Genomic DNA, 16,922 nt, shown 5'->3' with positions numbered 1-16,922 from the left:
CACATCCTCATTTAGAACTAAAATATACTGAGTCAAGTTGACAATTTTATTGACACGGGTGTTCTTACCTAATGAACATTTACATAAACTCCACCAAAAATCAAACTGAGTATAACAATGTGTAGCTGTCTTGAAAGTAAGCTACATTATTTACACTGAAAACAAGGGAAACTTTAATGAAATAAATAAAGACATAGCTTTGTCCATTTTCACAGCATGACCAACTATATTCAATTTGTTATGGTCTAACATGACCAGAATATATACTGTAGCTATTAGTAATTCAGTGATTATTGTATAGCGGAATGCTTTTGGCATTTTATCATTCAACACATACTGTATTTTGTGGAGAAAAAAAACGAGAACTGCTACTTTAATCATTGTACAGCTTAAATACTTCAGACAGTTTTGCCCTTTCGTTCATAGCTTTAACTCGTTGGCAACTTTGGATGCAATGTTTTTAAAAGTGATGGATGAGCCTGATATCCTCTTGAATCTCACGCCATTGAGGGAGAGGCGGGGCAGCTTGCAAACCTCCATCTCCCATTGGACAAGGTTCTCAGCATGTCCATCACCATGGACACAGAGCAGCAGGAAACACTCTTGCTGTTCATAATCGCAGTTGTTGGCGTTGAGCACCTTGCGTATCTCTTCCATGATGTCGCAAGGCTCCATGGAGCTGGTGGTCCTCATACTCCAAGTGAATCTGAGGGAGCGGGGTTTACGGTCTTTACTTTCCCCTTTCTGATCCCCAGGTACATTGCGACTGATAAGAGGGAGAAAAACAAGTTGAATTATCTAAAGCTCTGCATTTTCCCCTAGGTTTAGTCATTGTCATGTGTATGGCTCTGCATCATGAATAGACAAAATAATGCAAAGTGTTGATCAAATTAGCAAAGCATACAGTAAACAGATGGTCATGCAGCACACTAGGAGGAGCACAACACTCAATGAGGAAACCACAATGAAATACAATAACCACACCCTTCATCACATACAGAGACCACTTCCATGGGGAAAAGGTGAGGGAGATGGGACTACTGGTTGACTGACAGAATGGAGAACAGAGCTGGGAGTGAAGTGATATCAAGCCTGTCACAGAAATATCAGGTTGCGAAAGCAACAACATACACCTCACCTTGAGCCCTCAAATCTCCCGTTTCTCTCAAACTCGGTTGAGACTCTGACAGTTGTAGAGGAAGCAGAGCAAGATTAGGAAAAAGAGAAAAAACACATGTGGACTTCCAAAGAGAGTATTTTGTCATTTCAAGGATGAGAGATATATAACATACAGTGAGCTCCAAAAGTATTGGGACATTGACATGTGTTGTTTTGGCTCTCTGTACTCCAGCACTTTGGATTTGAAATGACACAATGACTAATTTGAAGGTATTTTCATCCATATCGGGTGAACCGTTTAGAATTACAGCACTTTTTGTACATAGTCCTCCCCACCCCATTATCGGGGACTAAAAGTATTGGAACAAATTCACTTATTTATGTTAAAGTAGTAAATAGTTCATTGTTCCCAAATTCACAACACGCAAAGCTCGACTCTATACATTTGTTGGATGCATTTGGTGTTTAATTTGGTTGTGTTTCAGATGATTTTGTACCCAATAGAAATGAATTGTAAATAATGCATTGTGCGTCATTTTTGGAGTCACTTTTATTGTAAATAAGAATACGTTTTTAAACACTTCTACATTCATGTGGATGCTACCATGAATACGGATAATCCTGCATGAATAATGAGTTAGAAAGTTATAGACTCAAAAATATATTTGATATTTCTGCGTTTAACTTTCGACTCATTGTAATCATGGTAGCATCCACATTGGCGTAGAAGTATTTAGAAACAAGAAAGCCACCACCAAATAACTATAACCTCAATATGGAAGTGTTGACATGAACCCTGTGCAGAATCAATGGGACAAGAGACTTTGAACTGGTCACACTGATCAGTCTCGCCGGTGTTCAAACTAACAAAAAGTGCTTCAACAGACCACATAGAGCAAGGGGATACAGGAATGGAAATGTGTTGAGTGACGGTATGACAGCTTGGATACGTTTGTTGACATGACGAGATTCACCCAAACAAGACAAAAACAAAACCATACAGTGGAACTACAGTCCACACACCCACACGTCTAATACACACATTGTGTATTAGGGTCAGTGCATGCAGACTGGGGCTGTTGTGGGAGCTTTCATGCAGTCTATTTCTAGAGGTTGACAGACAGCAGGACAGAGGTCCTCTAGACATCCTCTGACATGTCCCATGTTTCTTCCCTCTATGTGACACTGGTTATATTTAGAGGAGAGGGGGTTGGCTTGAAAGACAATTAGGCAAGCAGTTACAGGGCCATTGTCGGACTGCATACCATGTCCACAGACCCTAATGAGTTTTGTGCTGCAGACATGCAGACTAGCTCTGAAATGAGTCTACAGGAGGGTAGAGAAAGTTTGATTCCTGGAGGGTTTAGTTAGTGGGCAACATAGAAGCCTCTAGCCAGTGGGATGAGGAACAAGAGCTGTACTGAGACTGTATCTGGGGCTGGACGTGTCACATACACATTCTAGAGAGAAGGGAATGTGACCATGTAACCATGTTGTATATGAGTTTGTTCTCTCCACACAGAACTCTGACGTACAAAGTTGAGCCTAACTCTTGTGGGGACATAAGGGTTGAAATGATCCCTTACTTTAGGTCTCCATCTGCGACTTCCTATAACTTTCTATATCTTCCGCTCTTGAAAAGCGTGTATTTTTTACGGATACATGAAAAGAGAGTAAGAAAAAAATGACATGATCACAGGCCGATAATGCCAGGATGACGAGGAAGAGGAAGGGGAAAAGAGAAGAGGAGAGATGAGTGGACAGAAGACTTACTAAGAGTCTTTGCTCCCTGGGAAGAAGGGATGGCAGGCCCTGATTTGGCCGTCTGCCGTTTGGCCGGGTCAATACTGACCCTGAGGGGAGGAAGAGCAGTGAAAGGTCCAAGGTTAAAGGGCACAGAAAGGTCAGGGAGACATTGGCACACAGCAATACAAAAGTGAGGAGAAGTGTGAAGGGAGGGCAAAGCGCATTGCCTACTACTGAGACAAGAGACTCCCTGCTAAGACTTCCTTCCTTATACTTCAACCAATCGTATCTAAGATGCTGTTACTCTGTGTAGAAATAAGAATCACTCGACAGAGAAATGAAATGAGTGACAAGGACATGGTGAAGGAAGAAAGATGGGAGGGTTGCAAATGTGACGGAACTTCCTGAGATGTAGAACTCCTGGTCGCCACTTGATCTCAGTGTGCCACTAAAGGCCTTTTCACACTGCATTGTTCTTAGCCCCAGGCTAAGGCTGGCCCTGGGCTATCTTATCCTGTGTTCACACAAACATTTGTTCACCTAGGGATATTGGGCTAAGCTTCAGCCCTGGGCTAAGGATTCACACTTGTATTCCAAAGCCCTGGGCTAAAGGGGTCTACACAGAATATGCAAACGGAGCCAACGGAGCGTAACGCAGTGTTGAAATGTTGTTTTACACCACAAAAGGGGCAGTGCCACATGAAAATTGTAACACGCCATATCATTCCTTCCAAAACCGTGGGTGCAGTGTTGTGTGAAGTGCTTGACTTGGAATGAAATAGGTGCCGGTACTCATTTTGGGTACCAGTACGTTTTATATTTAGGTGCAGGAGCTCCACAATACTTTCGACCTAATATTTTACAAGAGGAACAGGAGCTCAAGCAGTAGAACATTTTAGGTGCCAGTCCTCAGCTCCAGTGAGCTCCTGCACAAATCAAGCACTGGTTGTGTAGGCAATGAAGCTCGCTTGGTTCCTTGATCTATAGCCTATAGGTCCCTCAAACTCAACTCGACCTCGAAGCCAGTTCCACTGCATTTTTTCGTTGTTCCCCTCTAACCAGGGACTGATTTAGACCTGTTACACCAGGTGTGTGCAATTAATTATCAGGTAGAACAGAAAACCAGCAAGCTGCGCACCTCGTATGGTAAGAGTTGAGTACCCTTGCTATAGGTTATGCATCAAAGTAGCCTATTTTACATTAAGAAAATAATCCTAATTATCTCAGTGACTGTAAAAAAATAAAAAATAAAAATGTTTTTTAAACAATTGGAGCCTTTTTAGAATCCCACCCAAAATGTATTTTGTTTAGATGTAATAACTAGGGACTCCAGGCTACTGGTAAAAACCAGGGGTGTAAAGTACTTAAGTAAAATACTTTAAAGTACTACTTAAGTAGTGTTCTGGGGTATCTGTACTTTACTATTTAGATTTTTGACTACTTTTACTTCACTACATTCCTAAAGACAACAATGTACTTTTTACTCCATTTATTTTCCCTGACACCCAAAAGTACTTACATTTTGAATGCTTAGCAGGACAGGAAATGTGTCCAATTCACACATGCTTTGTTTGTAAATTATGTCTGAGTGCTGGAGTGTGCCCCTGGCTATCCGTGAATTAAAAATAAAAAAAAATAAAATGGTGCTGTCTGGTTTGCTTAATATAAGGAATTGGAAATGATTTAGACTTTTATGTTTGATACTTAAGTATATTTTAGCAATTACATTTACTTTTGATAGTATGGTGTATTTAAAACCAAATACTTTTAGACTTTTACTCAAGTAGTATTTTACTGGGTGACTTTCACTTGAGTCATTTTCTATTAAGGTATCTTTACTTTTATTCAAGTATTACAATTGGGTACTTTTTCCAACACTGGTAAAAACAGCTGTGAGATATATGCTTTTTCTCCACAACCAAAACATGACATTCTATTTTAGTTGATATGGGAGTGAATATATTGAAGCAGCATATCAAACTGGGATAATGTTCTAGGTCACATGGTCAAGTATAAGAATATTTGCCGGATATTTTAACTATAAATCTGATTATAAGGGAAGCTAAGAAAAACTAGCTCGCTTGCTATGTTTTTAGTTGCCAGCTTGCTACTACTAGCAAGGGAAGGAGACTCTTCCTTGTTTTCACTAAATAAAAAAAATGAAAAAGATAATACATTGTCATCGCCCCCTTGTGAATACGAGTGGGACCGGCGAGGATATTGTGTTACCGAAAGGTGTCCGCTACTCCAAAATCCCACATGCACAAGCAGAGTGGAGCTTGTGGTAACCTTAACAGACAAACACAACATGCGAACAACAATCTCTCTGCTAAGTAAGACATTTATTAACACATTATGTCTTCTTGCTTCCAGCCTAGCATTTGATTTCCAACAGTGTTGGTTTATAAACCTTGATGTCTGCCTGTCTGACCTCAAAACCAATGTTTCACTCATACAGATCCTATTAAATTACTAGAGGGGCTATATCATAAACCCTCAAAGTTCCATAATGGCACCAAAATGTCAGCCATCTTGGTCAGGGAGAAATCCCAAACCACTTTCATTTACTTAAGCAGGAAAATAAAAGGCATGTGATGTATCAGAAATTAATGTAATGGAAAATTTTTTAGTCAATTGAAAATAATGTCATATAATTATAATCTGAGACATTTTCTGTATAAACAGCTTCTAAAACATATGTAAACAGACCATAAATGTCTCAGATTCTATTTTCTTAGAAAACTGTGAGTGCTATTATATGACAAAATATCAGTACTTGTTGCATTTACAACTTGTCCAAGTCCTATCAACTGTTTGCGCCAGTGTATGGCTGCGGATGGAATGCATTGTTTGAATGTTTGCATATTGGCAGTTAATTAGAAACATTTATGGAATAATTATTCTAAAACTGTCTGCCTAGGTAGCTAACACACATACAGTGCAGATAAATTCTTCCCATTCATTGTTTTACACAATATCTTATCACAACCCTGGCAAACCATGGTTGACCAACTCCCTGACTAACATGGCTGACCTTTGGACCATCATAAGAAGGTTCATTCTAGTATTCTAAATAGTATTCTGTACTGTTGAAATGTGATCTTGCCCTGTACAGAGAATGCTGTGCATAGACGAGACACATTTTTCTGAACCAGGCAAAAATAATGCAACAATATTATTATCATTGATCTAATTAAATGTCAATAGAAAAGCTATGAAAACAGTCGAAAGTTTGGACACACCTAATCATTCATGGGTTTTTCTTTATTTTTACTATTTTCTACATCAAATAAATAATATATTTAGATTTGTTTTATACTTTTTTAGTTATAACATAATTCCATATATGTGTTGTTTCATAGTTTGTGTCTTCATTATTAGTCTACAATGTAGAAAATAGTAAAAATAAAGAAAAACCCTGGAACGAGTAGGTGTGTCCAAACCTTTGACTGATACTGCATATATACAGTATTTGATGGGATGCATTGACATTATGGACAGTATGTGGATATAATATTTAGTATATCTGTAGAATACGTAGGATAGAATGGTATACACTGTATTCAGCAATGGTTGAATAGGATGCAATTGACCAGAATACAGTATATACAGCGGCTTGCGAAAGTATTCACCCCCTTGGCATTTTTCCTATTTTGTTGCCTTACAACCTGGAATTAAAATGCATTTTTGTGGGGTTTGTATCATTTGATTTATACAACATGCCTACCACTTTGAAGATGCTAAATATTTTTCATTGTGAAACAAACAAGAAATAAGACAATAAAACTGAAAACTTGAGCGTGCATAACTATTCACCCCCCCAAAGTCAATTCTTTGTAGAGGCACCTTTTGCTGCAAGTCCCTTGGGGTATGTCTCTATAAGCTTCCACTGGGATTTTTGCCCTTTCTTCAAGGTAAAACTTCTCCAGCTCCTTCAAGTTCGATGGGTTTCGCTGGTGTACAGCAATCTTTAAGTCATACCACAGATTCTCAATTGGATTGACTAGGCCAATGTCACAGCAGGACGCTGCCACCATGCTTCACTGTCGGGATGGTATTCTCTTTTTCTCCCCAATTTCGTGGTATCCAATTGTTGTAGTAGCTCGTATCTTGTTTCATCGCTACAACTCCCGTACGGGCTCGGGAGAGACGAAGGTTGAAAGTCATGCGTCCTCCGATACAGCCGTACTGCTTCTTAACACAGCGCGCATCCAACCCGGAAGCCAGCCGCACCAATGTGTCGGAGGCTACACCGTGCACCTGGCAACCTTGGTTAGCGCGCACTGCGCCCAGCCCGCCACAGGAGTCGCTGGTGCGCGATGAGACAAGGAAATCCCTACCGACCAAGCCCTCCCTAACCCGGACAACGCTAGGCCAATTGTACGTCGCCCCACGGACCTCCCGGTTGCGGCCGGTTACGACAGAGCCTGGGCGCGAACCCAGGGACTCTGATGGCACAGCTGGCACTGTAGTAACCACTGCGCCACCCGGGAGGCCGGGATGGTATTCTCAGGGTGATGAGAGGTGTTGGGTTTGCGCCAGACATAGCGTTTTCCTTGACGGCCAAAAAGCTCAACTTTAGTCTCATCTGAACAAGGTACCTTCTTCCATATGTTTGGGGAGTCTTCCACATGCCTTTTGACAAACACCAAACGTGTTTGCTTTTTTTTTTCTTTAAGCAATGGCTTTTTTTCTGACCACTCTTCAGTAAAGCCCTGCTCTGTGGAGTGTACGGCTTAAAGTGGTCCTATGGACAGATACTCCAATCTCCGCTGTGGAGCTTTGCAGCTCCTTCAGGGTTATCTTTGGTCTCTTTGTTGCCTCTCCGATTAATGCCATCCTTGCCTGGTCCGTGAATTTTGGTGGGCGGCCCTCTCGGCAGGTTTTTTGTGGTGCCATATTCTTTCTTTCTTTTTTATAATGGATTTAAATGGTGCTCAGTGGGATGTTCAAAGTTTCGGAGATTTGTTTTATAACCCAACTCTGATCTGAACTTCTCCACAACTTTGTCCCTGACCTGTTTGGAGAGCTCCTTGGTCTTTCATGGTGCCGCTTGTTTGGTGGTGCCCCTTTCTTATTGGTGTTGCAGACTCTGGGGCCTTTCAGAACAGGTGTATATATACTGAGATCATGTGACAGATCATGTGACACTTCGATTGCACACGTGGACTAATTATGTGACTTCTGAAGGTAATTTGTTGCCCCATATCTTAGTTAGGGGCTTCATAGCAAAGGGGGTGAATACATATGCACGCACCACTTTTAATTTATTTATTTTTTACATTTATTTCAACAAATCATTTTTTAATATTCGCTTCACCAATTTGGACTATTTTGTGTATGTCCATTACATAAAATCCAAATAAAAATCTATTTAAATTACAGATTGTAATGCAACAAAATAGGAAAAACACCAAGGGGGTGAATACTTTTGCAAGGCACTGTACGTATGAAATAACACATTATGTAAACATTATTAAAGTGACCAGTGTTCCATTATTAAAGTGACCAGTGATTCCATGTCTATGTACATAGGGCAGCAGCTACTAAGGTGCAAGGTTGAGTAACCGGGTGGTAGCCGGCTAGTGACAGTGACTAAGTTCAGGGCAAGGTACTGGGTGGACAGTCTGATGGACTTGAGATAGAAGCCGTTTTTCAGTCTCTCTGTCCCAGCTTTAACACACCTGTACTGACCTCGCCTTCTGGATGATAACGGGGTGAACAGGCCATGGCTCGGGGGGTTGATGGCCTTCATGCTTATTTTGGCCTTCCTGTGACAGTGGGTGCTGTAGGTGTTCTGGAGGACAAGCAGTGTGCCCCCAGTGATGCGTTGGGCAGACCGCACCACCTTCTGGAGAGCCCTGCGGTTGCAGGTGGTGCAGTTGCCGCACCAAGTGGTAATACAGCCCGACAGGAAGCTCTCAATGTGCATGTGTAAACGTTTGTGAGGGTTTTAGGGGCCAAACCAAATTTCTTCAGCCGCCTGAGGTTGAAGAGGCGCTCTTCACCACACTGTCTGTGTGGGTGGACCATTTCAGACGGTTAGTGATGTGTACGTAGACGAACTTGCGGCCCCATCGATGTGGATGTGGGCGTGCTCCCTCTGCTGTCTCCTGAAGATCCTTCATTTTGTTGACATCATTTCTGGCACCACTGTGCCAGGGCCCTCACCTCCTCCCTGTAGGCTGACTTGTCATTGTTGGTAATCAGGCCTACTACTGTTGTGTCGTCTGCAAACTTGATGATCGAAGTGGAGGTGTGCATGGCCACGCAGTCATGGGTGAACAGGGAGTACAGGAGGGTGTTGAGCACTCAACCTTGTGGGGCCCCTGTGTTGAGGTTCAGCGTAGTGGAAGTGTTGTTTTCTACCTTCACCCCCTGGGGGCGGCCTATCAGGAAGTCCAGGAACCAGTTGCACAGGGTGGGGTTCAGACCTAGGGCCCTGAGCTTAATGTCTCAATCATAGCAATAGCGTCATTGCATAAAATGGTACGCAGCATCATCTGGATACGTGTGCAGCAAAAGTTCAACATTCACCTTCTGCTACCATTTCTGTCAAGCTGTTTTTCGGTAAATCCAACATACGCACCACACATAACGCACTGCAACTGCAATGCAATGCTGCAAGGCAAACGCAGCGTTCCAATGGAAATTAAAGTACTTCTGGTGTACTAAAATGCAATGACCCTGTTTCACACGGGCTATTTTGGCACCATGTTTCTGGGGCTAGCCCCGAAAAGTCATTTCTAACCTGCTCCGGAGCAGGGCCAGCTAGCCCTGGGCTAAGGTTGGTGCTAGTCCACTTTAGAATGTGCAAGTATAAACACTCGCTTGGCCCCGGGCTCAAAATCTCCCTTAGCCCTGGGCTAAGGAGCAGTGTAAACACGTCTTGAATCAGACTGAGGAACAGAAGGTTTTCTCTGAAGAGGAGGTATATTGGGAGAGCTTTTTCTTTGCTTTTTTTTTAAACTGCTCCTGAGCTGCCAGACCATCCGCTTGTAAATGTTCAGAAATTGATGTCTCAAGACATAATTCCCTTTGAATTTGTGAATTGCATCTGATCTTGCTATCAGCACAACTTGTTCACAAAAAGCTACCCAATAATTTATTTCAGAACCCTCTTGTTTCCCTAACAGTGTACATATGACTCCACGAACCAATATTCCACAAACTTAAGTTCCCAAAGTCTTATAAACAATAATTATTATCAGAATAATCTATATCAGGGTATTCAACTCTTAGTTGGAGATCTGGAGCCTGCAGGTTCTGTTCTACCTGATAATTAAATTGCACCCACCTGGTGTCCCCGATCTAAAATCAGTACGTGATCAGAGGGGAAGAATGAAAAAAAGCAGTGGAACTGGCTTCGAGGTCCAGAGTTGAATTTGAGGGATCTATATCATGCCTCAGCACATCACAAAGTCGATCACATTGCTACAAGCCAGCCAAGTTATCACAGGGAGCGTTGAGCATAACCCATAAACATACAACAAAATCCAATACTGGACAGAGCACCAGAATCTGTCTACCTTTCAAACACATATCAGTCTACATAAAACACACAAACTTACCTGGAACAACAGTTCAATACTAACCAATCATTGCTTTGTGAAAAACAAACCAGTCAATAGCAACTACATAAGCAGCCCCCGTCCCCACAGCATGCATTGTAGATTGATTAGTGGCAAGCTTTCTGTTTGCTGTTGATGGATTTTTTTACTGACTGATCAAGAGGACAACACTGCCCTTAGAATATGCCCTATCTTTGAAGCCTGAGACCAATCACAAAGGTTCTAAGCAGTGTGTTAGTTTGTCAGTTCCAGCTAATTATTGGTTAAAGAGAGTTTTAGTTGATGAATTGCACACACTGAAGGGAATAAGGGGTCCTACCTTTTGGTAAACCTGAATGACATGTTTCTACAACAGAATCAGGAAACACAAAGAAACATGAACATGAGGAAGGACAGCTGAAGGAATACGACTGATTGGCTGAAATTAGTGAACAAAAATCGCACCCGGCTGTCCCCATAGCAGGACCCTTTGAAGAACCCTTTTGAGTTCAATGTGGAACCCTTTACACAGAGTTATTCTATATGGAACCCAATAGAATTCTACTTGGAACCAAAAAGGGTTTTCCCATAGGGACAGTCGAATAACGCTTTTGGAACCCTTTTTTTTTTTAAAGATTGCAGGGTGGTTGGAATCATCAATGGTGAGAAGGAGAAGGTTCAAAAGACAGATGTTGATTTCTATTCCTAATGTCAGGTTAGTCTTGGGACATCCCTAAATTGTTGTCAGTAGCCTGGCTGCCCGCCTGAGATGTGTTAGTCAGTCTGGACAAAAACTCAAATTGGGTTTTCCCTGCTGGTTTACACTTGAGATAAATGTAATTATATGTATTTCTTAGGCTGGCACCCAGGCTACATTATCAGTGCTTTTGGAACAATCTATTGTTAGTAGGACTGTGAACGTTCCACACAATGTGAATCAGGATGCTAAAAGGAAGAGTGTTCAAAGGATTAAAAGGATTAAAAACAAACCATATAAGTAAGAATTTCACTGTTAGTCCACACCTGTTGTTTTGATTTGATATACAGTAGCCCAATATAGTCCGAGTATATTTTAGGGGCTTGGACTCGGCTGAATTGAGTGGCATGGAGCCGTTGTCCCTGACACCTACCTGCGTGTGAGTTTGGAGGTGAGTTTGGAGAAGAGGTTGCTGGAGCCGCGGCTGCGAGTCTGGGTAAGGCGCGCGGCGTCGTCGGACAGCGTGGGTGAGGCTGGGGGCCCATTGTAGGTGGCTGTGCGGTGCTCCCTCAGCTGGCCGCCGTGGAAGGTGCTGCGGCTCGCTGTGCCTCGTGGGAAACGTAGTCTGTCGGGCGTGGTGGCGCTGGTGATGCTGTGGGTGGACACCACAGGGTTCCGCTGGCCAGGAGACACGGCCACACTACAGGGAGGACGGAGGGAAGAGATGATACAGAGAAGACAGACTACACCTGGCAGTACATACCAGTTCTATACATAGCATCACCAGCTGGGCCATTACCATATCAACAGAACCTTACCTTCAAGCCCCAAACTCTCAAATTAAATCTAACCTGTGTTAATTACGTTAATTTAGAATAATACTAGTTGTTCCCTAAAATGTTCTATTTTGAAAGTGAGAGAGGTAACATGAACAGTTTGGGGAAACTGGTTAGTGGGGGAACACGGAGTGACCGACACAGTTTTGGATAGTCAAGGTAGAGGTGGGTGGTGGAGCTGCCAGTGCCAGACAGGGCCCGGTTTGCTGATAGCGATGGAATTTAGGCTTACGAGTGTTTTAACGATGCATCTTTCCTACAACGGCCGAAGATGTAACATGCGTTTCCCAAAACACCATGCAGAATGAAGTGCATCGTTGGAGCATGTGTTGATACTGATAGGATGGAAAGAAAGGGAGCGCTGCTCTCGGATCAGCTTTCTCCATTCAAATATTACCTTAACATTATTTAACAATACTGACAACGGATATGCTACTAGAGAGATATAACCACCTACGGCTACAAATATTGAGGCGGTGTCACATTGTATAAATGATGTGAGACAGGCGCAGGAATTCGTAATAGGGAGGTTTAATACTCCACCCAAAATATACAACATGCCATGAAAAGGCACGGGGACAAAGCCCAAAACAAACACGTACAAAAACACAGGGATGTAACCCAAACAAAAGAGTGAGGTTAAACCTCAAATAAATACACGGGATGAGACCCGCAATACACTACACGGGGTGAGACCCGTAATAACAAATGCACAACACCCGTAATAACTAGTGCACAATACACGCAAGCCGAAATAGCAAAGCACAGGTACTCACAGACCAACGGACATGGGAACAATAACCGATAAAACAATGATGAACAGAGGGCATATATATACAATTACTAATCAGGGGGAATGGGAACGAGGTGTGCGTAATGAAACAGTTCAGTGATGCTGAAGTCCATTGTGACGGAGTCTCCAGAGCCGGTGCACGGAATGAGCAGCAGTACCGGGGGAATCCATGACAGGCGGCTTATTCTAATGCTAACCCGAAAAAAAATGCACTAAATCACTAATTTGGCACATCATTGCACACATGTTAGGTTACACACCATGAAATATAGTATATTGAGACAAATTAAAGACAGTAGTCTTTAGACAGTAGCAAAATAACCCACAATTTATTGAACGTATTTCAATATGATTGAAATAGGCCTTGAACCTACTGTATTTATAATTTGATGCAGTCATCTCGGTTTTCAATTGACGCATTTTTTCATACATCGCTTGTTTGTATCAATTGCAAAGACATGGGCAACTTTGTTCTAAGTTATCTGTGGTCACAGCGAGAAAGATAAACCATGTGATTCTATGTTTAGCGGAGATCTTTTGTGTATAAAGTGACACGGGTGGGAAAAAAAAACATCAGACGCACTAAGCTGTCCTACAAGTGGTCATAGGCAGGCGTTACATTACGAGCGTTTTCAAGTGCAACGTTTTTTGGGAAACCGGGCCCAGTGCCATACCAGGGCAAGACCAGGGTCAGACCAAAGCTCCAAGGACCAAACAGAGGATGGAGAGATTAGGGAACAGAGTTGTGTGTATAATAAAGGGTGGGGCTGTCTCCTACAAGAGGTTACAGAGAGGGAGAGATGTCGCCATCACAACGGTTAGAGATAGTCCATAAAAGGGATGGATGTCGATGTGGGGCCGTTGCGTGGGTTAGAGAGGGCCCGAGACAGTGAAATAGGTGGTCTACACGTGGGAGGGGAGAGATCAAACAGACAGTTGGACTCCCTGCCTGCCGTCTTACTTGGGCCTGTAGAAGTCCAGAGTGCAGTGGGGCAGCGTGGCCCAGTCTGAGTCTGAGAGGCAGGCAGAGAGAGGGCCAGAGGCCTGGTACCTCAGCTGGACCGAGGTGGACGAGCCAGCCAACACGGGGGCAAAGCCAGAGAACGGACTACTCGTCACACAGGCAGACATCTCAGTTATACTGGGACACAACCAGACCAAGAGGTAACCAGATAGATAGAAGAGAAGAAAAAGGGAGCCAAGAAAGGCAAGTAAAAGAAGAGCAAGAAATTGATGATATTTCTCCCCTAAAGGCCTTGTTGTGTTTTTCTTTAATAACTTCTCTCAATAATAACAGTATTACTACACATAGTTCTCTCCTCTGAGGCCTTGGGGGGATGGACAGTGAAGGTGCTGTGTTGAATGCTGATGCCATGTGGAGGGTTCCTGTGAAAGGGGCCACTAGGGGTTTAGTGCAGGCAGCCAGTGAACACAGCAACATTCTGGCCTGTTCCTTACCTTTTCTCCTTCCCATTGGGAATGACAGAGAGCCGGTCCGTAGCGTTCTTGTCGCTGCACACGTACGTATTTCTCCTTGTCATCCCGCCTGAGCCAGTGTTATTCTGCAGGGTGGTACAGAAACGCTGATTCAGCACACATCATCAAATCAGAATGAGGGATTCATCCCCACTTCAAGTGTCATAATATGTTCTAGAATCGATAATTGAATGGAATAGCAGACACTCACATTGGGGACGGGGGTAACACCCTTCTTGCCATTGGGAATTTCAGCCTTGTTGGGGTTGTTGGCGTTCCCCAGCAGGGGACTGGAGGGGGGGACACTGCGCCCGCCGGGGGTGTTGGGTTTGCGTAGCTGCACCCCTCCCTCCTCTTTGATGTTGTTTTCGGCCGTGCTGGTCTGGCTCCTCTTGGGGTATCCGGACCCTTGGGGAACATTCTGACCCACTGGAGAAGAGAGAGAAAACGAGGAAGAAATAATAAAAGGATATAGAAAGAAACATTACTGGCCTACATAGAATTGAATATCTTTAGCCTCACATTTGAGCTGAAAAGCATGAGTCAAAGATGAGAATTGCCTCTAAATGTTTGTGAGTGTCTCACCCTGGTCACTGTAGCGTCTCTGTTTCTGGTTGGAGGAGATGCTCCGCTGGACTTTGAGGTGGGAGGGAGACTGGCCATTGAGCTCGCTGGTGGGCCGGGGCTTGGCCAGGGACAGGTTGCTACTGGAGGTTGACTCACTGGGCTCCAGCTAGGGGTCAAAGGTCACAAGAACACATGTTAAAAAGACTGGACTCTGGATATACTGTGTACTAGAACGGAGATATAAACAACTATCTATAGTGTTGCTCTGACCTCAGAAGACTTCCTTCCAAGCAGCAGGTAGGTGGCAGTGATCTCATCATACTTCATCTTGGCCAGAGACTCCTGGATCTCCTCTGGAGAGAAGCCCATCCCCACCATTACATCTGGAACAGTACAGAGACATGGGTTCACATACACAGCCCTCACCTCTACAACCATTGTCAACAACTTTCTCATTTTCAGGGACTATTCCTTTAATGAAATTGACCCCAATCCTGCAACCCAAAATGTTAACAAACGTAATAACAAAAATATCTTTATTCACAAGTTTCAGCAACCAAAAACAGCCCACATCCTTAGTGTGCTCTACATAGTTAATACAAAATTCATAAGCAATTATGCACACTTTGTCCTCTGACTCATTTAAAGCAATGGTGTATTTATATCTTCCTATTCCACCATAACGACAAGAGCGAATCCACCACTTATTAAATGCAGCAGAAACCTCATCATGAGTGAGTCAGCATTGCATTCCAGCTCAGGTGTTATCACCCCTCCTCCCTCTCGCCCCATCCATCAGCAGAGGAGGAAAAGTGCTGGGGGGAGGGGAGGAGTGGGTAACACACAGGCCTCCCAACCAATCACTGCCACCCCCGCTGCCTTCCAACCAATCACTCCCCATTTTCCATCTGCCTCCCGACCAATCACTTCCACCCCCGCTGTGCTGCTCGCATCACGTTGAGAGGAGCATGCCAGGTGAGGAAGATCCCGGAGCTGTAGTTCCATCATACATCAGCTCCCTTAATAATACATCAGTTCCCTCTATCTATCTCTGCATCCTTCTCTCTATCTATCCCTCCTTCTCTCTATCTATCCCTCCTCTCTATCTCTGCATCCTTCTCTCTATCTATCCATCATTTTCTCTATCTCTGCATCCTTCTCTCTATCTCTGCATCCTTCTCTCTATCTATCCATCTTTTTCTCTATCTATCCATCCATCCTTTTCTCTATCTCTGCATCCTTTTCTCTATCTATCCATCCACCCTTCTCTCTATCTATCCATCCATCCTTCTCTCTTTCTATCCATTATTCTCTCTTTCTATCCATCCTTCTCTCTATCTATCCATCCATCCTTCTCTCTTTCTATCCATCTATCCATCCTTCTCTCTAGCTATCCATCCTTCTCTCTTTCTATCCATCCTTCTCTCTTTCTATTCATCCTTCTCTCTTTCTATCCATCCTTCTCTCTATCTATCCATCCATCCTTCTCTCTATCTATCCATCCATCCTTCTCTCTATCTATCCATCCATCCTTCTCTCTATCTATCTATCCATCCTTCTCTCTTTCTATTCATCCATCCTTCTCTCTTTCTATCCATCCTTCTCTCTTTCTATCCATCCTTCTCTCTATCTATCCATCCATCCTTCTCTCTATCTATCCATCCATCCTTCTCTCTTTCTATCCATCCTTCTCTCTATCTATCCATCCATCCTTCTCTCTATCTATCCATCCATCCTTCTCTCTTTCTATCCATCCTTCTCTCTATCTATCCATCCATCCTTCTCTCTTTCTATCCATCTATCCATCCTTCTCTCTAGCTATCCATCCTTCTCTCTTTCTATCCATCCTTCTCTCTATCTATCCATCCATCCTTCTCTATTTCTATTCATCCTTCTCTCTTTCTATCCATCCTTCTCTCTATCTATCCATCCATCCTTCTCTCTTTCTATCCATCCTTCTCTCTATCTATCCATCCATCCTTCTCTCTTTCTATTCATCCTTCTCTCTTTCTATCCATCCTTCTCTCTATCTATCCATCCATCCTTCTCTCTATCTATCCATCCATCCTTCTCTCTATCTATCCATCCATCCTTCTCTCTATCTATCCATCCTTCTCTCTATCTATCATCCATCCTTC

At 43.2% G+C, this 16,922-nt stretch overlaps 1 protein-coding gene across 16 annotated transcripts in view; it reads right to left on the bottom strand.

Annotated features, from left to right (window-relative positions):
* Positions 1 to 156: 156 nt before the first annotated feature.
* mark3a (MAP/microtubule affinity-regulating kinase 3a) overlaps positions 157 to 16,922 on the bottom strand; it is a 29,415-nt gene continuing 12,649 nt past the window's right edge. For 4 of the 16 annotated variants that reach the window (XM_021574212.2, XM_021574208.2, XM_021574205.2 and 1 more), the window contains exons 11-18: positions 15,055 to 15,167; positions 14,803 to 14,950; positions 14,429 to 14,646; positions 14,200 to 14,303; positions 11,546 to 11,812; positions 10,756 to 10,782; positions 1,139 to 1,183; positions 157 to 766 (exon numbers count right to left, since the gene is read on the bottom strand). In XM_021574212.2, coding sequence (XP_021429887.1) covers positions 421 to 766; positions 1,139 to 1,183; positions 10,756 to 10,782; positions 11,546 to 11,812; positions 14,200 to 14,303; positions 14,429 to 14,646; positions 14,803 to 14,950; positions 15,055 to 15,167 — 1,268 coding nt within the window. In that variant the 3' untranslated portion in view covers positions 157 to 420. Of the gene's footprint in view, positions 767 to 1,138; positions 1,184 to 2,892; positions 2,973 to 10,755; positions 10,783 to 11,545; positions 11,813 to 14,199; positions 14,304 to 14,428; positions 14,647 to 14,802; positions 14,951 to 15,054; positions 15,168 to 16,922 lie in introns of all 16 variants that reach the window. The other 12 variants (XM_021574218.2, XM_021574210.2, XM_021574207.2 and 9 more) reach the window with 6 other exon arrangements.

This window comes from Oncorhynchus mykiss, chromosome 19 (assembly GCF_013265735.2).
Source record: "Oncorhynchus mykiss isolate Arlee chromosome 19, USDA_OmykA_1.1, whole genome shotgun sequence".
NCBI classification, from domain to species: domain Eukaryota; kingdom Metazoa; phylum Chordata; class Actinopteri; order Salmoniformes; family Salmonidae; genus Oncorhynchus; species Oncorhynchus mykiss.
Note: the sequence above shows the minus strand (reverse complement) of the source record. Positions and strands in the feature narration are given on the sequence as shown.